This window comes from Thunnus thynnus, chromosome 12, assembly GCF_963924715.1.
Source record: "Thunnus thynnus chromosome 12, fThuThy2.1, whole genome shotgun sequence".
NCBI classification, from domain to species: domain Eukaryota; kingdom Metazoa; phylum Chordata; class Actinopteri; order Scombriformes; family Scombridae; genus Thunnus; species Thunnus thynnus.
Window position 1 is genome coordinate 4,611,315 of NC_089528.1, and position 25,150 is coordinate 4,636,464.

Genomic DNA, 25,150 nt, shown 5'->3' on the forward strand with positions numbered 1-25,150 from the left:
GTTTTGTTATTCATACTTCTCTTGGATGCTTGAGCTTCACTGTGCAGAATGATGCAGAGTTTGACACTAGAAGGCTGTTTTCACATTCGTCTGTGCTCACTTTTAATCTCAGTTTAAGATGTGTATCTCTAAGCGTGATTTGTGACACCACAACTCATTTGGAAGCTAATCGTGGTTCAATATTCAACTCACACAAGTTTGATGTGGAAACATGAAGCCTCCAGTGAACAAACACTGACAATGGACTTTACAGTGAAGCAGGAGACATCTTGTGTCCAGCAGTTAAACTTTTGAAATGAACAATAGACTCTGGATTTTTAAACGAAGGAAAAGGAGTAGATGTAATTTGAAGATTTTTAATCAGGTAATTGAACTCTGAGAAACAAATCAGACACAAATTATTATTATTATTATTATTATTATTATTATTATTATTATTATTATTTCAGAGTATTTATGAAACTTTTTTGAGCTCTTATTATACATCCATGGTGAAAATAAATAAATGAATAATCCAAACTGATGACGACACCGTGTTGACCCGGAAGAGAAGCGGCGGGCGGTGACCTGTGAGGACGTAGAGAGGAAAAATGACTGAACAGAGACGTGATTGTTCTGTTTTGCCTTCGACACCAGTTAACATTTGGCTCGCTTCAGCGAGTTAAACGGGATTAACAGCGACAGTAAGCTGCAGTCAAACTATCCAAGAAACGGAATGTCGTCACAGACAGAAACGACGGTCGGTGAATTTCGTCGGAGAGACCTCGGACGGTGCTAAACGGCTAACTGTCTGATCGAAATTAGACTGTGTTGCGCTTATTTTAACAGCTTTAGTTAATCAATTAGTGTTTTAGCTGTTTGCTAAATGACAGTATTTATCCGTAAAGTAAACACCGGGTGACAGCCACGTCACCTAGCTTCTTTCTCTATTTTACTACAAGCACCGCAGTGCTCTTGGTTCGCTATTTTTTGTAGTTATTTTCTAACAAAAACCTCCAGTGGTTTTTCTTCGGCCATGGCTCCAATGGGCATCCGCCTGTCACCGCTCGGTGTGGCCGTTTTCTGCCTCCTTGGAGTCGGCGTTATCTACCACCTGTATGCCGGGGTCATCTCCAGCCGCCTGGCTGCTTTCAGGTCAGACTCTTCTCTCATTACCTTCCCTTTTGTAAATTGTTTTTTATTATTATTTTTCCTTACATAGTATAACGTGGCATGTCCTCTCGCTGAAGCTAAGTGTATTTGTAAGAGTTGACTTGGGTGTTTCACGCAGCTGCTTGTCTCAGGGGTTATCAGGCTGGTTGGACTTATGATAGTATAGTAATAATAGGTTTAATACCGTCAGACAAAGCTGGATTATCTACATGAACATTTAGTAAGTGGCCAGTCTGTTACATTAGTGATGTACATGCATGATGTTCTAGCAGGTTAGTATCTGCCAAGCCTGCAGGTCCAGCTGGTAGTGAGGTTGTAGGTAGTGGTGAGGGTAACGTTAGGGTCATATAAGTGATTTGCGTACACCAGGATGACTTTAGCCCTCAGCTTTTATCATGAGTCAGGTATTTGCCCGCTACTTTTGTCTTCAGCCATTATGTATGAGATTCCTACCTAACGTAGCTTTATAACAATCCTGTAAACATATAAAATTGCTCAATACTCGTGGGCAATTACATCATAGTCTTCTTGAGTCAAGAGGTTTCACAACTAAAGTTACTGAATATGTGCGGTTGGTCTGCTAAGTCACCTTAGCTGCTCACTAGGGAGGATTTCTGGGTATTGAACCTCAATACTGTTATAATTCAGACTAAAATGTATTGAAGACTGTGAGCGCTTCATTTCCAGATATGTAATATTGTCACTTAGTTTTTGATCAGATAGTTCACAATTTAAATAAATATTTTGTCAGTGTTAATCATTTATTCAGGCAGAGTTCTAGTACAATTAGAGACAACATTCAACAGTTGAGAGCATTAACTTCTATTAAATAATAAAAGGCTTTTCAAAAGAATCCAAACTATACCCAACCCTTACTGCTGACTGATGAAGATGACAGCACAGTAATGATTTTAGTGTATAACCAAAGTTATGACCACAGTTATGTATTGAACTTGCCTTGAAAAAGATTAAATGTGGTTGAAATGTCAGTTGTATGATAAATCACTGGATTGTGTGTGACCAGCACCTAGTCTTTTGTGTACAACTCTGACAGTAAAATATCATTATCGGGGTTTCAGCGGTCTGTGAAGAATCACTGAGCCTTTGTAAGTGTCTGACAAACCTGACAATGGTTTGATTGTGAGATAGTGAATATGAGCAGAAAATATCAGCTATCAGGTGCATCATTTCAAAAGTACCAGTGGCATTGTCCAAAACTTGCCTTCTTATTTAACTTGCAAACACTGGTAAGGCTGATCTAGTTTCATCAGGTTTGAAGTGCAGAAAAGGAGAAGTGCTGCTATTGAGTCTAACAAATTCTTGTTCCGTCTCTTTATCTTTGCAGACAGACGAGAAAAGTGGATCTGAGAGACCTGCTGGCTGTCTCAGTGGAGGCTGCAGTACTAGGTGGAATAGAGGTACTTTTTCTTGTCACAGCTCAACAAACAAATGTTAAATGCCTTGACTACAGTTTAGTAGAATGTGAGCTGTGTTGTTCCTCCCTAGGTGAAGAAGGTGCGTGATGAAAACGGTCTGAAGGAGAAGTCAAAAGGAAAGACAAGAGAGGGAGCCAATGAGCTTCTGACCATGGGTGACCTGCAGTCACATAGAAAGATGTTTAACCTTATAAGGAATACCTTCCCTGAAATCACGGTGAGCACAACCATTCTAGATGGGTGGGGGGTGCCGGGGAAGCGGTTGAGATTGTCACAAAAATGAGAATAGCTGGTCCACCTTAAAGGAGTCCACCTTAAGTTGTCGCCTGCTTCGGGGCTAACCCCCTTCACTTCATCTGAGTGGTGAGCAAGACACAGGAACTTGGCTTGGGTCTTGATGAGTTGTAGCATGTATTCAAAGTGTACACACACTGCACTATTCACAGTTATACTGCTAACTTCATACTCTGCTCCAGTCACCGCAGCCTCATCGTCACACACATGCTCTCTCTCTCTCTCTCTCTCTCTCTCTCTCTCTCTCTCTCTCTCTCTCTCTCTCTCTCTCTCTCTCTCTCTCTCTCTCTCTCTCTCTCTCTCTCTCTCTCTCTCTCTCTCTCTCTCTCTCTCTCTCTCTCTCTCTCTCTCTCTCTCTGGACTGCACACTCACCATTCCTTAAAGGAGCTACGCTACTTGTGTAACACATTTTAGTTTAGAAAACATTTTAAAATACTTTTTTTTTTTTTTAATTCCCTGTTGCCTAGGCCCAGCGGGGGGTCACCTCAGGCCTGGCAGGCCGCCAGGTTTGCAATACCCCGGTTGAAACCCTGAATTCATACACCACAACACTGCTGTAGTGTTTTTCCATTTCGAGCAGGATTTACTTTGAAGCAGAAAATGTTGCTCTTCTTTCAAACATTACCTTTCTACAGTGGAACTAAATAATGTTAAAGGATACTTTTTGGGTAGATGAAGGATCTCCATGATTAATAGGTTTAAGGTAAGACAGTTAAGGTAAAGTAGAGACATACACAAACTAGAAACAAAGCTAGAGATCACATAACCAAGGCTTTAATCTGTGATGTTAGTGAGAGACCTTTAGGACAACAGCAGTAGTTGCTTCATTTATGTTTTAGTCTGACTGGAAAGTTTAAAATACGCCTAAGGCACACGACAGATATAATTCAGTCTTTCTGTGTGCGTTTTCAGGTGAACAGTGAGGAACATGACAACATGGTGGATAAGGCGGCAACCTGGAGCCAGGACATTCCAGCTGACATACTAGACAAGATAAAGGCCGGAAAAGACGTCCCTGCTGAGAGCATCACTGTGTGGATCGATCCTCTGGACGCTACACAGGAATATACAGGTGTGTATGGCACTGATGTTCAGTTATCTTCATTTCCATGATCATTTTAGAAGGCACACTGGGCACTAAATATGTCAACCTCTCACTGATGTAAAGTACACTCTGTGCTGCTCCTCTTAAATAAGCAAGCAGCTTTTCTAGAATTAGACAGAGAGCTGTGAATGGCTAAAGTGAAAAATTGGCTTTTGACTTCTTTGTTCGCAGATCAAGCTCAGTGGCTCAGTGTAGGAGTGTATGCCTCCTTTGTTTGTCCTCGGTGTTATTGTGTGTTCTACAATTCTGTTTGGAAAGTTTACTGAACATACATGGTCCTTTGCAGCAACACCCTCCTGACATTCATCCAGTTAATCTCTTTAACAGCTGGGAGCTGCCCATTAGAGCTGTTTACTCTGTTGGCCACTGAGTCGTTTCAGAAGAGGTGCTGAAGTCTACTTGTGAATTTTTTGGTACAACTAAACTGAAATTCAAACACTTGGGTATATTAACACACACTTTAGGCATTTATCCCCTCCTAGATTCTCTGAAAACCTCTCAAACTCTCAATTTGTTTTGTTTCTTACTCATGTTTATGTTATTTAGAACACAGAACACGCATACGGAGTCTCTGAGGGTAGGGGTGGAGTTTGATAGCATTTTGTCAAATTGAAACCCAGTATCAAGTTACAGAATGTGAGTCTTATTAATTTTATCTTTCAACATTAAAGTAATTAAAGGATAAAGCTACTACAACTCAAAGATGTCCAATTAATCACTTGTTGGTAGCTCGGAAGAAAGAAACACAACAGTTTATAGTGGCAGCCTGATGAATATTCACAACCTGAAAATGAGATGAGCAGCATAATATATGAGATATTCATTTAATGTATCTGATACGTTCAGTCAACAGCCGCAGCCGACTGTACTCCAAGAGCTACTTAGTCCAAATACTGAAGGTCCTGATTCACAACTATGAAACTGAGCAGATATAAAGCTCACAATCTTTGTCTGAATACAAACACCAGCTGCAGAGAGCACATTAACTAGAAAACTATATTTTAGCTGTTAAGAAATGAACGTTAATTAGCTACAGCTGATCTGATCTGCTGCTGGTGATGCCTGTTATTTTAACCAGCCACAGCAACAGTAGGCTAAAAACGAGAAGCCTGCTACTGCTATGGTTTCCATTGCTCTGTGAGGGTTAGGGCTGTAAAAGGAGTTTTTTTTAATGTTAAGAGTTTAATGGATCTTGATATTTTGCAGACTTCAAAACAGATCCAAAGTGGAACCGGTTATCATCCCTAGCTGTGGGTGATGAGAGACGGATTACCTCATGTATAGATGACCTACTTTAGTTCAAAATCATTATCGTGGTTATTGTGGGCTTGACAGGGTGATGAGGAAAAAGGCAGATCAGACAGTTTACACCAAATTGAAGGTAATTACAGCACAAATAGTCTGTGGTAGCCTATAAAGTTCTACAGTTGATATTCTGCATTTTTCTGATTCTGGTGAATCAGATGGTGTCTTTGCAGCCTGACAGCAAATGTTCATTGGCCTGGTTATTGGTCCATGGCCCAAGGGTTGGGAACCACTGTCTTAGAGCAGCTCACTGGTAGTTGTTCAAGGGTGTGAGAGAGTTTCCCAGCTAATATGTATCTATTTAATCCCCAGCTGGACCAGGAATTCAATGTGTTCTTTCAAACTTTAGGTAGCAAATAATTAAAACCTGGATCTTATTTAATCCAGGTAATCTTAACATAGCAAAGTTATGGAGTTGAACAAGACTCTAAGTGCAGTATTATTTTTTATGATTAAGGACATAAAGACACAAATATGGACAGATAGATTTCCGCATGTTAGAGACACGCTGACACTTACCTCTGTGTCTTCTGTTCTCTCCACTGGTCCCGCCCATATCCTGTATTTTCTTCTTCATCCCCCCTCCTTTTATCTTCTGTCTGTCTCTGCTATCTCTGCTATCTTTCTGCCCCACCCGTCCTATCTGCTCATCTCGCTCTTTCTCTCTCTCTCCACAGAGAACCTTGTCAAGTATGTTACCACAATGGTATGTGTGGCTGTAGATGGTAAACCGATCATTGGGGTCATACACCAGCCATTCACTGGGTTCACTGGTAAGTGTGTGTGCCTCCTCAACTTAACTTCTGTATGTTCAACAGGATTGCCTCCACCTTATTTTATATTACTATTTATGGAGAGAAACAGTAAAATAGTCTTAGTTGAACTGTAATAATTAAGATGTTGGCTGACAAAATATATTGATTGTATGTATTGAACGTTCCCTCTCTCTACCCCTCCATTCCCTTTGTCTATCTGTCTCCCTCTCATCTCTCCTCCAGCCTGGGCGTTTGTGGGTCAGGGATCGAATATGCATCCCCGGTCGTCATACAGTGTAAGCCCTCCAAAGGTGATAGTATCACGTTCCCACTCTGGGGAGGTTAAAAGCTATATTCATGATGCTTTTGGAAACAACACATCAATCACAGAAGCAGGTGGTGCAGGTGAGTGGGGAATTATTTACATTTTTATATTACATTTAAAGGTTTATATATGTGCAGATGAAGTTCAAAGGCTGCATCTATGATATTAAGTAAAAAATAAGCAAAGCAAATTAAGACTTTCATTGCTTTTGTTGTTGTTTTTCCCTATTTATGGACAGACGGAAGTCCATTTTACAAACTGGTAAAACTAAATATGTTAGTTAAAATGTAGTTAATAGTTAATTTGTTGTTGAATTTTACACATATTTACATATTGGGACACATTTTTCTTCCCGATGACTGTACACACGTTCATAATGGGAACTTTTCGTACAGTCTCCACTCGCAGTCCCCTAATATCAGGACACTTTTTGGTGTGATGAAGAATCAAGCAGTCATATCAACCGTGGTCTCCCTTTCTCTCTGTCTCTCAGGGTACAAGGTCCTGTCGCTCTTGGAGATGCCCTCAAGTGATACAGAGTCCATAGACCAGGCAGACGCTTACGTCCACATCACCTTTATTAAGAAATGGGACATCTGCGCTGGTGCAGCACTACTTAATGCACTGGGTAATATTATAAATATCACTTCAAAAGAGATGAAATACTAAACTAGTGTTTTAACATCTTTAATGAATGTGTTGTTATTTCTATAATGGATTTTTAATGTGTGTAATGCACTGTGCCAATGACGTGTAATCACCATGATTGTAGGAGGCCACATGACAACACTAAAGGGAGAAGACATCGACTACAGTGGGACACCACTCAACAAAGGAGGACTGGTGGCCAGTGTTAATGTGGACCATAAGGCCATCGTGGAGAGACTACCAAACTGGGACCCTGAGAAGCACTGAAAGACACAAACACAGAGCCATTGGTAGTCTGGTCAGGTTGTGGTAAGAGCAACATGTGGCAGTCCTTTTCTGTAACTAAGAATAGGCTGTAAACATAACCAGGCCTCATCATCATGAGATCGGGATCAACCAATCAGATGGATTGTCAGATGGAGTCACTGGCACGGGCCACTGAGCAGGACTGTGGATCCAACATGACTGCAGCTGGAAACTGCAATGGCTGACACAATGGCTCTGAATGCACACTCCCTTTCATGCATACATACTTGCAGCTAGGAAACAGTACATCTTCCTCTCTACGTGCACGCACACACACACACACACACACACACACACACACACACACACAAACATGCTCACAATGAACACTGGACAGCAGTCGCCCTCCCTGAGTCCCCTCCCTTCACCTTCAGAGGACAGCAGGATAACTAATGTGAAATGTTGAACTAAGGAGCACAATGCTGAACATTACAGCAAAACCTACAAAGTGACTGACATCGTTGTCTTTTATCGTTTTAAGTCTAATCTTCATCACATGATGTTCTAGTGAAAACACAGGAATAAAGAGCCCCATGAATTGCACACAGGCAAGGTATCATAAATGTCAACATCAGCTTAGCTCAGTTAGTGAAACAACTACCTAGAAATATTTGAGACCGGATAGAAACTGACAGAGAACAATGAGCTTCAGTGGTTCTAGTCTCTGGCCGCTAAGATGCCACTTCACCAACAATCCCTCTGTTCACCAGCATCACACAACAATTCGCTTCACTTTAAAAAACGTTTGTAAAGCAGTGCCACTTCATTGAACAGAGCAGTGTGCACTGAGTCAAACTCAAAGGTCAGACTTACATGGAAAGAAAAACATCCTTCAATAAATACTTTTCAGAAAGTGTTTGTAAAAAACTGAACTGTGAAAATTGTCTAAATTATTCAGTTACTGACTAACAGCTCTAGTTTGGCTAAAATATGTTGCAGCCAAATAGGCAAAAAAAATAACACAATTGAATTAAGATTAAATGGTCAAAGGTAAACAAGATTTTTGGCTGATTAAACCTATTCTGAGGTTCAAGTGTGGACATGCTATGATTGATGTTTCCCAGATAGCATAATATGAGAACTTCAAGGCGTGTCCACTGAGAATAGAGGGCAGTGAGTGCAAGGAAAGGGTGGAGGATGATAGTGAATTGTCTAATAAAGATTAATCCTCAGCAGAGGTTTAATCAGACAGAATAACTTAAAACACATGTGGGTGTGTAAGGGCTTGAAACTCAACCTCCTGTAAATACACAGTTGGACTCTGGATTGAAGTCATAAAGCACCTTCACAGTCTGGTACTCCACATAACACCATCACTTCCCCAGTACATACTGTGTTAGTAGGACTGTTGCATTTCTCAGTGGATTAATAGCAGAGCATCCTGTTTAAAGATTGGATGATAATGTGTTCTTATCTCTGCTGTAAAACAATGTAGAAAAGCAAGTTCTATCCGGTATGTACAGTCTCATTCATGATTTTAACAGTCTGCCAAATGGGAATTACAGAAGAATGATTTTGTGTTTGAATGGTACATTGTCAAGAACTAAATGTAAAAAAAATAAATAAATCCAGTGCATGGACCGCTACATTCCTCCATGTTTCCAAACTGTTTCTATAACTGAACAATGTACTGTGCACTTTCCAAATCTGCAAAATTCGTTGATGCAAAAATGTACAGCTGTAATGACTAATCGATTAATTGATAGACAGAGAAAAAAAAATCAACTATTTAAATAATCTATTAATCATATAAGTCATTTTTCAAGCAGGAATGCCAAACTTTCCCCAGCTTCAGCTTCTCACTTGTGAGGATCTGCTGCTTTTCTTAGTCTTCTGCAATTGTAAATGAAATATCCTTGAATATTTTGGACTGTTGTATGGACGAAACAGGCTATTTGATGACAGGTATTTTTCACTATTTCCTGACATTTTATAGACCGACAGTTAATCAATTCATTGAGGAAACAATCAGCAGATAAACCAATAATGAAAACAATTGTTGTTTGCAGCCCTACAAGAATGACACCCTGGTACTTTTCAAATGTTATAAATGATCTAACATCTCAGTTGCCAATTGTTCAGTACAGTGTGTAAACTGTGTTTAGATATACATTTGCTTGCATGGTTTTGTATTCTGATTAGCCTTTGTTCATCTGACACTTTTCATTGTATTGAAATGCCGCTGGCTCCATCAGCCTGTTTCTGAGGTCTTTCTGTACTGTCTGCCATACATGTGTCGGTCTGTTTGAACTGACAGTATTCAAGAACAAACACTGACATGAATATGGATGTTTCTTTTGCTGTGAAACCACGTTAAACGGTAAAGCAAACAAACAAAAAAAAGGCCACCAGCAAAATATGAGCTCATGTCAGTGTCCTGGAGAAGATCCACTTACAAGTGACCTGTTTTGTGTTCACTTTGTCTCAGCACTCTTTGTGTTGATAACTTTGTATAGCTGAAAAACATGTATAGAGGTTAAGAGTTCAATGTTCACACAACATGTTCTGCCACAGACTGAAGATAATGATAGACGATAATGGCTTGCAGAAGCTGTTAGCAGGTTAAAGGCCTAATCTGGATGGTGTGGTGATGAAACTGGAAGCTCCATTCAGACAAAACAACAGAAAACAGCTTTCAGTCTCAAAACCAGAGCTGATGCAGCTATTTCAGGTTGGGTCTTAATGTGCTAAATTTCAGTTTTATGATTTGAGTGCCTTTGATCTGTGCAAGATAACATTGTCCTGGGATGAGCACTCAGCATTGTTTTATTGTGTACGTTGCTATGGTAACACTTGTTTATATGCAAGGGTAATGCTGCGGAAATAGCAGTGGAAATGGTGTTACAGTGACATGGAAATTACATGGGTACTATTGTTTGGATAGACAGTTTGGATGTTATTTACTGTATGAAACCTTTAAGTGATGATAATGGAATAATGATTCATGCATACATGTGAGTCTGTTTGGGGTGAGGATGATGGGTATAACCACAGATCATAGCCAGACAGTATAAGTGGGCACTGTGTGTTCTGCTCTACACACCTGAAAAATCAGATACAATCAATAAGCAGTGACTTATGGTGACAGCTAAACTGATGCTGTCACTCACTACATTGTGAGTTGGAATTTGAAATATTTGAAGGTGATATTGTCTCTTTTATATCCGTTTTTTCTTTTCTGTATGGATATGACACTTACTGAAAACAACCGTTTTTAGAGACCTCATTAAATCCCTGTCCCTACCTCTCACGCAGGAGTAGGTGTGACTTATTTTCAGTTCAGCCAGAGGATTCTCATTTTTATTCAAATATTGCAAAACATTTGATTTAAACTAATAAGAAGTGACAAAAGAAAATGAAGTGGAAGCAGGTCCAAGTTTTTAACTCGTTGTCAGTTGTCGTCTGTTGGTCTCTATATGTGTGGAGAGTGATGACTACTGATACATGGCGCTGATACTTGCAGATACCATGTTCATAGAGGGGTTGTAGATAAAGAAGTGAGCATTGTAGTGAAGGTGTTGCTGCCATGTACCAGTTTGTTGAAAGGCTCTTTTGTGTGGATTGAGGTTAACTCCACGTGTCAGTCAGCTGCTCTGATAAACAGGTTGTTGTACAGCTGCTCTGTGAGTCTCTGTCATCCTGCTTCTGCTGTGAATTTCCAATAAAACATCAGTGTGCATGATGGTATGAACTGACTGTGTGTACGTTCATTATATTTTGATTGAGATAGAGTTAGAGATCAGTGAGTGGAGGCAAAATGTTTTTTAGAACAACACTGTGAATGTCACCAACATTCATGTTAGTTGTTCTTTCAAACTATAAAGAAACTGATCAAAGCTCACATTGGGAAGGTTAAAACGAGTGTTTCAGCTTCAAGAGAATGTTTAATACAAATAAAAAATTTATTTCAATTATCAATATTTGAAAATATTTGGCCATGTTTTTTTTATTATTACCGTTTTAATTACATTGATTAAAAAGAAAAAAAAAGAACATCAACACTTTTATTCAGCATGTCAGTTATCCTGGATTATCCTGAGTAAAGCCCACATTATTTCTGGAAAGACATATTTTCAACAGTGTGAGCACTACAACTGAAAGCAGTGAGCAGTTATTGCGTTACGATGGTGTCAGCAGCAGCAGATTTCAAAACCTTGACAAATAAAGCAAAAACTATCTGCTGGGCTAGTACTGCTTTATTAGAGCTGAGTACTAAAATGTTCTTTAAAATTTGTGTGAACTGAACCTTTAAGATGTTCTATTAGGAAAATGTGATTCATTCAAACTCATCTATATTGTCTTTATAATGTTTTTTGTGCTTGCTGGTATACTGTACTTTGCATTTTTTTAATTAAGAAAGGTGCAATGTAAATTAAGTTATAATAATTAGTTGCAGGGGACAACAGTGTCAGAGTATTATTGAAAACACTTAAAACACTTTACATATAAATTTTGATGTCCAAATAATTAGTCAGAGAACAATTTTACACATATAGTAGATCTTCCTCTGTCTTCTTAGATCTTTCCTGCTGCTGCAGAAATAAATTAGACAATCCGCAAGTCACAAAAAGATTTAAACCATGCAATTAAACACACTTCATAACCCATACTGAGACTGTAAAATACGTGTTGTTCGGTAATACTATAGTTACTTACACTGAGCTGATAGTTTGCTGAGAATAGGCTGCAGAGTGTCCTCCATGTCTTTCCTTTGGGCCATGAAATCTGAGACTGTTGCGTTTTTGACACTTTGGATCCATTCAGACTTAGCAGAGCATGTTCGTGTACAGATGTTCTAGATGTGCACAAAAGAGACACTTCTGTATTCTTTAACTCTTAACCATTAGTGACTATGTGTTGCATTTGTCTGTTACTGACAAATACAACACATAGTCACTGATATCTTATTGTGAAACATGTACAGTAAAAAATACATTAACATTTTATAGTAACTTTGAGGAGAGTTTACACACAGTGAAAGTGTCACCACTGAGAACTATGGCTAATGAAAACTTGATGCATGTTGTGACATAAAAATATAATATAATATTGGATCAGTGTATGATGGTGTATTTTTCTCTGCACAGGAATGACAAATTCAGGAATATTACTGCAGACGGATATTGTTATCTCTTATTTTTCTTCTTTAATGTCAAAACTTGCAGCAAATTTCTTGGTCTGTCGGCAGACAAATCACTTCTTTTGTGTTGGACTAAAACTTGAAGTAACAAATTACAGAATCAATAAGACTCTGCTGAGGATGGAAATGGAAACTGCTCCCCCTCTCTTCCCACTTTACTTTTGTTCCGTGTATTGTTAAAAGAAGACTTTTGTAAAGATTTAAATAAGAAATGAAAGATGAAAAAAAAGAATGATAAAGGGGAGTTTTTCCTTGTGCTTGCTCATGGTGAATGTTGGGTTTCTGTAAAGTAAAGAGTACAGTCTAGACCTGCTCTGTGTGAAAAGTGCACTAAGATAACTTCTGACGTGATTTGGCGCTATATAAATAAAATTGAATAAAGGCTACCCACATCTAAAGAATGACAAAAAGAAGTTAGGCCAAGTTATTGTTTAAAAACTGTCATTGTGTCTGTCAATGCATGTAGGTCATGATGAGATATCACATGTCTTCTTGATCTATCCGAGTGCAATTTGAATCTAACCAGTGGAGTAAATGTTCTTCTCTGCTGACAGAGGCCTATTATAGCAGAGTGTAAAATGTGCAATCATGGCAATGTTATTTTATGTAAAGGGATATTTTAATAATTAATATGTGGATTGATAACCTGTTGAATCCTGATGTACAGGACATGTTACCTTTTCCTCCTTTGTGAGGCTCCTCTCTGGATCAGAAATCATGTCTTTAACAAAGGCTACAAATGACATCAAGTCCTTTTCAGCCTCTGCACAGAGATAAATACACATACAGGTTAATAATTTTATACATCATTGCTAATCCTGCTGTTGCTAAAGTAATGCCATAACATCAAGCCCAACACACCTGCCAGGATGAGACAGTCAGCACAGTCTGTCTTGGAGTACCTCCTGGCCAGGTCTACAGGTCTCTCCCCTCTGAAGGTCTTGGCCTGTGTATCTGCTCCCTGTTCAAGCAGAGTCCTCACTGTCTCCAGGTGACCCCAACAAGCAGCAAGGTGCAGTGATGAATAACCTGGGAAACAAAGAGCATCAGACTGAGGCCATGTATGGCTGGCTCACACCAGAATAAATACAACTGTGATTATAGCAGCTGAAGAAATATACATCCTACTCTGAGAGTTCAGGCCAGCTCAGATATGAAAATGAGCTGCTGGTATACAACAATGTCACTGTGTTGCACACTGAAGAGATCTGACAATGGCATTTCACAGACGCTTCCCATCCAATCTGACAGAGCTTGAGAGGGTCTGCCAGGAAGAACAGGATCAACTCCCCATATCCAGGTGCACAAAGCTTGTAGAGACGTACTCAAGAAGACTGGAAGCTGTAATTGCTGCCAAAGGTGCTTCTACAAATTACTGAATTGAGGGTCTGAATACTTAATGAAGGAAAGATTTCAGCTTTTGGTTTTTAACAAATTCACAAACATTTCTAAAAACGTGTCATTTGTGAAAATGGTAATTTTATCAATTTAAAAGTAAATCTACAACACAATAAAGTATGCAAACAGTGAAGGGGTCGAAGTACTTTCTGAATCCTCTGCATGTAGATGCACACATACATGTTCATACACCATGTGAACGTTTATACACACATGTTCTTATTTATTTCTGTTGATTGAATGGATTTAAATTGAACATTGGGGAATTTAATGAATAAAAAAGACCATAATTTATTAAAAATGAATTATCCTCATTGGTCATCACTATGTTAACCAGAGTTAGTGAGAGACCAGGTATTTTAGTGCTGTGTGGTATTTTATATCTCCAGTTGTATGTATAGATGTATATTATGGTATGAAACAAAAAGACATTTAAAGCTAATTTGACTTTATTTCACGCTTAGTTGCTTCGAGGTGGACTCAAAGAAGTGTTTTTTTCAGTTATTTAGTGTTTGTGTAGTCCAACTTGTTTAGTAGCTAAAGCACTTTTTTCTCTTTAGTTGTTACACAATTTAAATGAACTGAACAGTAATAAGCTTAGAAAAGTGGCCAGTGACTCACCTCTGACAGTCTGCTCATTGACCTGAGCTCCGTTATTGAGCAGTTCAGAGACGATGGCGCTGCTGCCCAGCATGCAGGCAGCTAACAGAGCATTTCTCCCAGCCTCGTCCTTCTTTCCGAACAAGTCAAATTCTTCCTGCGACTCTTCTGTAACAGTCTCACGTTCAAAACACTGCTTAATGGCCTCCAAGTCCCCAGACAACACATATTTAAAGATTTCTTCCTGTATCGATGTCATTACGCACACACTTGTTTTATCTACCAGTCCGGCCTGCATAGGCTGAAATTTACTGTTACCATGGTTACAGCGTCACCTCGTGCTTAAGGCTTTGAGTTTAATGAAACAGTTACAGAAATTCTTACTGTTCACGGACTTAAAAAACATTTAATAACAGACAAAAAACTTTTTGGAGGTAAAACATGAACCAATATGCTATCTGAAGTATTAGAAAAATATCAATAATAGCCTTCATATGACAACAGCTGAGTCAGTGTTAGTTAATTTATTTGACAGGGAAATAAAGCCTTTTATCACAAGTATCCAGAAATGGGCTTTTCAGTGGCAAAAAGGTATCAACACGTGCTTTCAAAGAGTAGCATTTATTATTTTCTTTATGTTGTCTGTTCTATTTAGCACTTTGAGTTTCTCTGTGAATAACAAATGTATTATTATGATTTATTATAACTTTGTAGCATGAAGGGACGTGTGCAGGCTATATTGACCTCCGAGCTGCAGGTTTACATCCATTCTGTGTTTTTTTACTACCTCTGTGATATTATGGATAGTAAAATGTTGATTTCAGTATTTACATAATGCTTATAACTTTCATTGCTGGTCGTTTTGGATGTAATAATTTAATCAATTTCTCATTGGGTTAATTTGACCGCTTACGAAACTACACTAACTGCATCAAACTCTATAGCCTCAATTACAAATGGTAGCATTTAACTCTAATTCGATGTCGTTTGATAATGACTGTCTCATCTATTTGTGTCTACTTTCTATCTATTATGATCATCTTTAAAAACAATAGCTTCATTATGGCACTTTCGACTCCACGTATACTAAGGAGAAGTGCACGCGATGGTTCTATGGTGTAATGGTTAGCACTCTGGACTCTGAATCCAGCGATCCGAGTTCAAATCTCGGTAGGACCTAATTTTTTAGCGTCAAGATCAAGGATTTGTTCGAGGTTTGTTTAGTTACTTGATATAATTAAAACACAATAACCATGAATTAACATGAATCAAGGTGATCAATCACAATACCTCGTAGCAGGTACAGCTACGTATTTTTTTGGAGACATTTCATCTGTAGAGAGACAAAAAGGCATCTATCATTCCTCTCGTGAGTTAACTTATCTTTAATGATGTCAAAAATACTTTGAAAACGATAAAGTTGATGTACAACGCCATCATAAAACTAGTAAGGATCGATGGCCAAGTGGTATAACCTGATCACGTATGACCCACACTATTCATTAACAGGAGTTAAGGGGTTATCAAGAAGTCATTTATTTATTTATTGTCCTGTACAACCTGAATTTCAAATAAACTAGGGCAACAACACATGTGTGTTGATGAGTAGGCCTATTTACACATCTCTGCTATGATTCTATTCGTGGAGAAACGTTTTAAGTGAAGCAATCTTCTGTTTATGAAATGCTTTCTTATCATGACGCAACACAGTCAGATCTACATGATCACTCATCATTTGTCATTTATCACTGTCGTAAACGTATTAAGTGAATTCAGAAATGTGTGCAGATAAGTAGAAATGAAAAAAAAAACCCAAAACACAGAATTGTAATTTAATGAACGCATTAAGCTCATAGTGAATATTATCTGACATGCAAGCAGAGAGATCCTGAACTTCTCCCAAAATAACATAATATACTAGATAATGTTGATGATAAGCACCGTTGCAATGGGGACTTTTAACTTCTTGCGGGTTACCTTCCAGAAGTATCAAAAGCGGAACTATCAAAACATCTCATCTCTTGAGAAACATTGTGGACAACATTGCTAGATAATTTAAGTTCATTTACAATATTGCTTATTCACTTTTTAATTAATATTTATTTATTTTTCTCTCTTAATTTCTGTATTATGTTTTTTACATTGTACAATTTTCTGTCTACTTGTATTTTTGTGATTATTTCATTTTATCTCCCTGTATAAATAATTGCATTACAAGTGTTGTTAATAAAGTTTTTTTTTTTTTTTAAAGAGTCGGAATAGGAGGAGGGTCCTGTCTGCATGGTAACCATAGATTTGCGGAAATTTGCGAAACGAGCCGCTTCAAAATATTCTTGTCTCGCTGTTTTATTATGTGACAACACTAAGGTTAAGGTGTGGTTAGGTGTAGATACAAAACCACTTCATTGCGGTTTAGGAAAGATCATGGTTTGGGTTAAAATTACCACTTGAAACGTGGTGTGGATTTAAGTTACTGCTTTCCTTGCAAATCTCGCGAGAGCTTCGTAAATCTAGGGTTACCATCCAGACAGGACCCAGGAAGAGGAACCGCAAGTAGGCCTGTTTAGCGTGAACGCTCGGGGAAACTTTTAACGTTATAAACATTTCAGTTTGGTCTAGATCCTCACATTCAAGATGTTCAACAGACAGACGAGCCTGTGGATGGGTGATGTATGTTGGAAGTTTCTTGTTTCTTTCAGTGTGGGATCGTTAGCTTAGCTTGTTAGCTATGCATGCTGCTGTGCTTGCTCGTTTAGCGTTATGTTAGCAACGGCGTGTGACCCTTGTCGTAAAAGGTTAGACTGAACTCTGCTCTAAAGCACTTGGTTGGTAGAAACTGGAGGAACACACTTCATCAAAACACAGTATAACGTTAAACGTTGATGGTCAAATGATACACCAAACACTTACTCCTTGTCCGTTAACGTTAAGCTCCTCACCTTGTAGCAAGCATCAGCTAATGTCGGTAAAGTTCACAGTTAATGTGTATAATGTGAAGTCTCTGAGCTCTAATATCGGCAGAGGGTTGAGTTGAGTTTGGAGGATATTTCCAGAACTGTAACTTTGTAACTGAATTAAATAAACAAAAATAACTGACACCTTGAAGTTGACGTCACGCGTTAGTTATATGTAGTTACAGTAACAAGTGTGATTCATTGCTTATTATCATTTCGCTTTGTATGCAAACATTGCTTTCCAACGTTATCTCGAAAGTTAAGCTAAGAAGTGGTTAGTGTTAATTAAGTACAGCAACTATGCAAGTGTTAATCTTAGCTAAACTACTGTCAGTTTCAATCATAATTGTTGAAAGATAAGAGGCACAATAAACAAGAATGAGAGACGAGACAAAACACGACGATGAAGTTAGCTTCGAGTTCAGCGTTAAAGGAAACATGAATAATGATATTTAGTGGCTCATTCCCCGTTTTTTCAACACTTAAACTTTTGAAAAAGTGTTAGACACCATTATTAATAACGGCTGAATTCCATTTATGTTTGGATTTTCTTATGTCTTTGTGCCGCGCATTCTGACTCTTTTGCATTGGGTTTCTGGGACACCTCAATGGATCATCATTTAATGTTATTATTTACATCTGTGCTTTTCATGCCATAACCATTTAAAATGGCTTTCTTACACAACATTCTAAAAATGTCCCAAGCATGCCACTTTGATGCTACAAGTGTATCAACAAGTGTTATAAAGGACCATGGATGCTAGTTTTGTCATAATTTTATAATAATCTTATACAGTTTGTACATTGAACGTTTGTTTATGGTTAAAATTTGATGAATATAACATGTCTTTGCATGTGTGTTTAGTTGGACCCATACATGGATGAGAACTTCATCAAGCAGGCCTTTAGCGCTATGGGCGAATCACCGTTTGGAGTCAAGATCATCACTCACAGGATAACAGGGTAGGATATACAGAACACCAACCTCTGTGTGACAGCTTTGAAGGCAACTGCTACAATATTAGATATGCTGGTGGTTTAGTAGAGCTGGCTCACCTCCACCATAAACGACGACCTGCTGTTTTAAGACCAACCTACTGCTCACCCTTACAACAACAGGATTGATGGCAAAATCACCTGTTTCTCTGGTACATAGCTCTGTCCACCGCACAAGTTCACACCTCTCTTATATTCCTTATAGTAACCTCACTTCATTTACTTCCTCACAGTGTTGATTATCTTTTTCAAAGTGTCCTTTTAGTGTTCTTATTTTAGTTCATGATCTTTTTTTAACTTGCCGAGTGTGTGCCGAGCGTCTTTGAGTATCTTGAAGAGTGCTCTATAAATAAATATGTATTCATTATCCATTCACATGTGGCTTTATAAAAAAAGATATTTATAGAAAGTAGCTTCTCCTCACCTGTCTCTAACATGCTGTCCTCTTGTGCAGGGGTTCAGCAGGATACTGCTTTGTGGAGCTGGCGGATGAAGCAAGTGTCGACCGCTGTGTCCAAAGACTCAATGGAAAACTGGTTCCTGGATCAAACCCGGTCAGTTCTATGCTGTTATTGCAAAATACCTACTAATATGTCTTTTAATGTACCACTTTCCGCAATATATAATTATTGTTTCTCCATAAATATATAAATTCTATTGACAATTTAATACTGCCTTCCTCTTTTTTTCAGTATTAGACTTTATGATATCAAGCAGTATTTAATTGTTGATCTGAGTGTGGATAGTGGAGCTCAACTAGTCTTGGTCCTCCTTTGCTACGACAGAAATACAACAGTACTGGATACTTAGAAGTCGATGTGATGTGAGGTCTTCATTTTGCTCTGTAAAAACACCAGATTCTTGTTAATACTTAAGTGAAATGTGGCACATTTGTTCAATTTGCTGTTTGTGTTGCTTTCACTACCACTATTGTGCCTTTCCCAGTCAATTTAAACAAAGAAGCAAAACTAAATAGCAGTTACAGATACCATTAAGTGAAAATATGTTCTGTATTGGCTGCAGTGACAGGAAATCTACTCGGGGATCTGGTGATGTAAAACAAAACAAAAAAACTTTGCCACCTTGAAAACGTTCCAAGTCTCAGGCGGCGTGTAAAGTTGTGAGCTGTAGCTGCTTGCTAGTGAATTTGAAATGCTGTCGGCCCTGTGAGCCGGCCAAGCTAGTGGGCTCCCCTGTTCACCTGCTGCTGAAGGTGGCTGAGAGGCTGCTTGTACATGAATGTACTTTGTTTGAAGCTGGGGAATAGAGTCTCTGGTAGGAACTAACTGAGGAATGGGCTAAAGGCTGGTCTGGGTGGTGGAGGTATGTAAACCCAAATAACAACAACCATAATAACTCCACTCTCTATTTCCAGCAATATCAGTGCTATACTACACGTCTTTGGTGTGTGAGGTTGGCTTAGTGTGTGTTTTCTCTCCCCCCTGTGCAGCCCCGGAAGTTTAAGCTAAACTATGCCACCTACGGCAAACGGCCAGAGGCAGGGTAAGATATGATTCTACATTTAACTTTTGCATCTTACTGTTGAGTCTAAGTTTAAGAAATGCTACACACTTATGTTGTTTCTGTGGAGATGAATTAATAATGATGCCATCATCTCTGTCATGTTGGCCAAGGCAGGGCACTCTGGTTGAAATCAATATAACAATATTATTGAGAGTATTTTTCTGATATATCACAGTTTGGTAAATGTGAAAAAATATAAATATAAAATAATCTAATCTATATTTAGTGCAATGAGTTGAGTCCCAAAACTCTTCATACATGGAATACAAACACTCTAAAGCCCCCACACACCCACAGTCCATCCACACACGTGTTTTCACTTATGTCGCCAATGTCATCTGGCAAGTTGCTGTATTGGCCAATCATATACATGCAAGCACACATTCCTGGTGGATTTCTTTGTAAAATCCTGCCTGTGAGTTTTACAAACCGGTGCGCAGTGTTTTGGCTTCTGATAAGTCCTTAAAAGCATTAATCTGTAACTCCAACTTGACTTCCTGGATCGCATTTCATTGTCTCGCTGGTACCTCAAACGACACACTCCCACCATTGTAGCCCCCCTACGCCGTAGTGTCGGATTGCCTGATTTGGTGTGAATACAGCCCAAGACTGTGTGGGCTGTACTTGATTGACAGCTCTCTCAGTCTCCCGTTGCCACTATTGCACCTGCTATGGCAGAGCAGTTATTGTCACATGCAGTTCGATGACATCATGTAATTGCCAGCATACCGTAGCTCCAACCAAGTTCAACATATGTATAATTAGTGAGAGTGATTGAAAACACCTGCATGGATGAGCAGGACCTTTTTAAAGGGAGTTTCTTGAAAACAAACAGAAGTTATGTTTACATTGAAACTGTAAACTTTTACAGCTACATTGTCATCATCTTTTCGAATTTTCCAAAGTCAAATTGGCTTAAAGTTTGATTATTGTGTAGGAGTAAACAATAGAAACTATATAAATGCAGCAGTACTTGTAGGTTAGCGTGTAGCCTCAGTGAAATGATGGTCCTCGGTGAGCTGTGTTTAGGCAGGTGAAAGACAAATGGACAAACAGGAATAAATGAATTAACAGTGTTGGCATCTGCATAGATTTTTGTAAACAATCTATTAATAGTGTGAAGAATTTTCATATCAGTGCTTCCCTCACTTTTTTGTCTGTTTGACTGCTGCATGTATGCAAACGATGTACTTTTATGCGTGTGTATGCAAATTACATCAAGAACATCAAGAAATGAAAGAGACAGTACAGGTTTGAGGGAAATGTTCCCATTTATCTCTTACTCAGTGTCAAAGACTCAGACAAAATTATGCATGCCTCAGTTGTGTCCCTGATTTAAAAGAATAAAATGGTAAAATTTCCCAGAAGCCTGCTGTCCCTTTAATGCTTGACAGTAATATCTGTGTATAAAAGGTGATTTGATGTAAAGTGTTTACTTCTCTCAGGCCGGAGTTCTCAGTGTTTGTGGGCGACTTGGCCTCTGAGGTGGACGACTTCCAGCTGCACCAGGTTTTTAAGAAGTACCCCTCCTGCAAGGGAGCCAAAGTAGTCACTGACCAGTATGGATACTCCAGGTACGTCAGCTCACAGGTGGACCAGACGACGCCATGGCTTTAGTGATGTTAGATGTATTCTGCTTAACATTGGAAGATTTCTTGAACTATATATTATTTATTTTATTTCTTTGATATGGTGTATTCTGTTCTGGATTGAATATTATATAAAAAATGTCCTGGTTTCTGTGATGTAATGAATATTTGCATAGCGGTGCAATGGACGTTGACCTCCAGTACATCTTCATCTATTTTCGAAAAAGGCTGAAAAAAAATGTTTTCTTGCCGTCTTATGCTAAAACTATTGTTTTCCCCATATAGGCTAAGCAAGAGCAACTCACAATTCAAGTGATGCTACCTCATGTTAAAAGTAAAACAACAAGTTTCAGTTCTACCATAATAATACCCATTATATTCTGTTTCTCATTATAAGGTGATTAAATGCCAAGTATGGAGTGTGTGGTGATGAGGATAGAAGGGCTGACTGTTGTTTGACTTGCAGAGGCTACGGCTTTGTTAAGTTTGGAGAGGAGAGCGAGCAGAAGAAGGCGATCGAGGAGTGCCAGGGTACGATGCTCGGGGGTAAACCGCTCAGACTCAGTATCGCTGTAGCAAAGAGGTAAGATACTGCACATCATCTCATCAGTCCATAGAAAGGTATGATCAAGGATCTTAATCGTATAATTTTAGAAGTGTAAGTATATTCAGATAAAGGAAGTAACACATAACAATAAACTTTTTCTTTGAAACTTCAAACCTGCACCCCAAAGCCATCCATAGGTGACACTCTTATTCCAGACTATGTTCATGTTTTCTGAATTTAAACCCATTAATATTCAATTGAAACACATAACATTTTGTTGCATGAATGTTTAAATCAGATGTCTAATTTTGATGACATGAGATGTGAGTATTATTGAAACTTATATCTATTTTTATTATTTTGCAGCCAGAAGATGAGCAACTACCATGGGGGCCAGGGCCAGAATTACCATAGCAACTACAACCAGTCCCAGTCCAGTTACTATGGCAGTAACAGCGGCGGGGGTCAGGGGGGTTACTACTCTCAGTGGGGGGGCTACGACCAGTACGGCGGCTACAACAACAGCGGCTATAACAGCGGCTATAATAGTGGATACGGCAGTGGCTACAACTACAACTATGGGCCATACGGATACCCCCCACCAGGCCATGTGATGCCACCACCTCCCATGGGGATGCCACCCACTGACATGTCAGGAGCTGTAGAGGTCAGTGAAATACTTGGATACTCATGCTCAAATGGAAGTTATACCATATAATATATGGAATGCTCATATCCTTAAGCTACGAGCTAAAAATGATATCTGAGCAACATAAGATAGTTCAGTCTTTTCATGTGTTTTCAGCAGTTATTTTCTAACATGTATAATGTGTTTGAAAAGAAATCTCTGGTTTTCCTTTACATGGACTTAAATCAAATAACTCACTGACACAAACCAGCATATATGACACAAGAGGTGCACAAATGTTCTGTTAGTAGTGCAACTATCTTGGATGTAAATATGTGCCTTTATGCTCTTGTAGCATGATTGTGTCCATTCAGATTTCTTGTTAAAGGCATATATTTTCAAAGTTGATGTCTTTCCTCAGCAGAGCCATGAGGAGACTGAGGATATAGATGAAGATAATGCAGAAGGTAAGACCTGTTTTCAGTGAAATATTTATTACCATTCAGTGTCTGCTGCCTGTGCAGACCCAATGTTATGTTGCCAAAATAACTCAGGAATAGGGATGGATATTGAGAACCAGTACTAAATTGGTACCAGTTGCTGACTGGTCAGTACTGAAATATTGATAAGCTCTTGGACAGACGTTGCTGCTATAATGTGCAGTGCAGCGTGTTTGACTGCTTTAGCAAAGCAGCTGCTGCACCTGACGTTACGCCCTCACTGCAGCCTCCCGGTAACACTTGTTATCATTACAAAAGTAAGTCTGTAGTTATTAACTCAGGACACAGTTCGCATCGGTTTAAGCACTTCTAATTTATGTTATTAAATAATCCCACAAACAACGTCAGTCAAGCAGCAGCCACAGTTTTGTCCCTTATTGTATATACAGGAAACAATTTAACTTATTTCTGCAAAAAAGTAATAAGATAACTGTTGAATCTTTTCACATCTTTTCAGGTGCACCTTGAAATGTTTGTATATTAAATGTTAGTGGTAATGTTAGGTAATGTCACAGCTGATTAAACCCTTTTTAAGGAATTGTAATCGTAAATAGTTTACTGATATAACTTGTTAAATTCATAACTCCAGGTTTGGTTTGGGGTTGTCTCTATTGTTTTTGCATCACAATCGCTTTGACTTAGGCCCATACCATTTGTTTGCATGTACAGATAAACACCATACTGTGTGGATGTGTATAAATCATTGCTTGGTGTTATTTTACAGAGCCCATCCCTGAATGTGACGTGGACCAGTGGAACAAAGATTTTATGCAACGCAGCGAGGAGTTCTACGACGCCATGATGAACTGTCACTGGGAGCCCCTGGACTCTGTTAACTCCCCTATCCCCTCACTCTCTTGATAATTTAGTCTCTTCGAATCCCTCCCTAAATTTGAAATATTACTTTTTTTATGATTTCGTACTCCACATAATCTCCCATGATCTAAAGCCACACTGAGACCTTAAAAAGCCCAACTTCAGTTCAGTGTATCAGTGCTTCTCTCAGCCTGATGAAAGACTGACAGTACATATAGATATACTGTTCATCTTCAAAGTACACACAAACGTTCACTTGATTTTAATGTTTACCATGTTGGTAATATTCAGAGAGTTGAACAAGCGAGTGAAGTTAGTATGTAGTCCATACTGTGTAGTATGAACTCGTCTGTACACCACAGAGGAGGGAGAGCTAAGAGTTGAGGGACAAAGTGCACAGTTACCCTCTGTGCTGTTCACAGTAGCTGTAGCATTAAACCCAACAAGGTCTTCTAAATATGTTACATGTCATGAGTGGTTTCAATAATTCACCATTTCACTGAGGAACAAACTTCACTATCATTTAGTTTGGTCTTGTTGATCCATGTTGAAATGGACACACCAGCAAAAGCTAACTTAGTTTATTGAATATGGCCCTGATCGTTTAGGAGGAAGAGACTGTCTTCTGAAGACAAAACTATGCCTTTTATTGTCATTCGCCATGTACATCCTCTCAGTCCAGGATGGTAATTAGATTTTCTTTGTATATCAGTGTCTTGTTCATTTTTTTTAATGAAGGATTTTTTGAGTAAATACCTTTCTCCTCCGTTTTTTAATTTTTCTGATCGATTTAATGAGCGTTATCTGGGTGGAGTTTTCACTATGAAAGATGTTGATGTTGAGTATAGTCAACAGAAATCAACCAGAAATGTAATTTATCACTGCTTTCCAGACAAGAAGATCTATCTTCTACTTATATAATAGATGAATGCTACAACCTCCCAACACTTGTGAGCGCTGTGAAACTGTATGTCATGATTTTGTGAGGTTGACAGCTGAATTTGTTGTATCAGATGTCAAGGCAGCATTTATTCTCTGCTGTTTGATGGCTGATATTTTGTATATATTTTCTTTCTGGAGACATTTTATCAATAAAACTAATTTAGGAGGAAAATTGTCTTTCTTCCTCAT

At 38.7% G+C, this 25,150-nt stretch overlaps 3 protein-coding genes and 1 non-coding gene across 5 annotated transcripts; 3 read left to right on the top strand and 1 right to left on the bottom strand.

Annotated features, from left to right (window-relative positions):
* The first annotated feature begins 542 nt into the window (after positions 1-542).
* Positions 543-11,022, top strand: bpnt2 (3'(2'), 5'-bisphosphate nucleotidase 2). Its single transcript, XM_067604932.1, has 8 exons — positions 543-1,134; positions 2,498-2,570; positions 2,659-2,805; positions 3,796-3,955; positions 5,971-6,066; positions 6,292-6,453; positions 6,867-7,001; positions 7,146-11,022. Exons 1-8 carry the CDS (start codon positions 1,016-1,018, stop codon positions 7,286-7,288), a joined length of 1,035 nt encoding a protein of 344 aa, XP_067461033.1. The 5' UTR covers positions 543-1,015; the 3' UTR covers positions 7,289-11,022.
* Positions 11,023-11,602: 580 nt separating this feature from the next.
* ankrd45 (ankyrin repeat domain 45) lies at positions 11,603-15,740 on the bottom strand. Its single transcript, XM_067604942.1, has 5 exons — positions 14,487-15,740; positions 13,329-13,496; positions 13,145-13,230; positions 11,984-12,122; positions 11,603-11,859 (listed from the first exon to the last, which is right to left on the bottom strand). The coding sequence occupies exons 1-5, from the start codon at positions 14,761-14,763 to the stop codon at positions 11,843-11,845; spliced, it is 687 nt and encodes a 228-aa protein (XP_067461043.1). The 5' UTR covers positions 14,764-15,740; the 3' UTR covers positions 11,603-11,842.
* trnaq-cug (transfer RNA glutamine (anticodon CUG)) lies at positions 15,573-15,644 on the top strand. The gene has a single exon. It is a non-coding gene; the product is annotated as a tRNA-Gln (tRNA).
* Positions 15,741-16,726: 986 nt separating the features above from the next.
* trnau1apb (tRNA selenocysteine 1 associated protein 1b) lies at positions 16,727-25,133 on the top strand. 2 transcript variants are annotated; one of them, XM_067604934.1, is made up of 9 exons: positions 16,727-17,135; positions 18,285-18,382; positions 18,870-18,969; positions 19,866-19,918; positions 21,385-21,513; positions 21,995-22,111; positions 22,442-22,742; positions 23,128-23,170; positions 23,928-25,133. In XM_067604934.1, exons 1-9 carry the CDS (start codon positions 17,100-17,102, stop codon positions 24,062-24,064), a joined length of 1,014 nt encoding a protein of 337 aa, XP_067461035.1. In that variant the 5' UTR covers positions 16,727-17,099; the 3' UTR covers positions 24,065-25,133. The 2 variants fall into 2 exon arrangements, with proteins under 2 accessions (XP_067461035.1, XP_067461034.1); XM_067604933.1 differs by having other exon boundaries at positions 16,728-17,135; positions 23,125-23,170.
* The last annotated feature ends 17 nt before the right edge of the window (positions 25,134-25,150 follow it).

Excerpts from the sequence above, each read along its gene's own strand:
- bpnt2 (XM_067604932.1), top strand. The coding sequence starts at position 1,016 with ATGGCTCCAATGGGCATCCGCCTGTCACCGCTCGGTGTGGCCGTTTTC. Across the intron at positions 2,571-2,658 it reads CAGTACTAGGTGGAATAGAG|GTGAAGAAGGTGCGTGATGA; the intron begins GTACTTTTTCTT and ends GTTCCTCCCTAG. Across the intron at positions 7,002-7,145 it reads AGCACTACTTAATGCACTGG|GAGGCCACATGACAACACTA; the intron begins GTAATATTATAA and ends CCATGATTGTAG.
- ankrd45 (XM_067604942.1), bottom strand. The coding sequence starts at position 14,763 with ATGCAGGCCGGACTGGTAGATAAAACAAGTGTGTGCGTAATGACATCG. Across the intron at positions 13,497-14,486 it reads CAATGAGCAGACTGTCAGAG|GTTATTCATCACTGCACCTT; the intron begins GTGAGTCACTGG and ends TTTGTTTCCCAG. Across the intron at positions 12,123-13,144 it reads GCCTCACAAAGGAGGAAAAG|AACATCTGTACACGAACATG; the intron begins GTAACATGTCCT and ends GTGCACATCTAG.
- trnau1apb (XM_067604933.1), top strand. The coding sequence starts at position 17,100 with ATGTTCAACAGACAGACGAGCCTGTGGATGGGTGAT. Across the intron at positions 18,383-18,869 it reads ATCACTCACAGGATAACAGG|GGGTTCAGCAGGATACTGCT; the intron begins GTAGGATATACA and ends CCTCTTGTGCAG. Across the intron at positions 18,970-19,865 it reads TGGTTCCTGGATCAAACCCG|CCCCGGAAGTTTAAGCTAAA; the intron begins GTCAGTTCTATG and ends CCCCCTGTGCAG.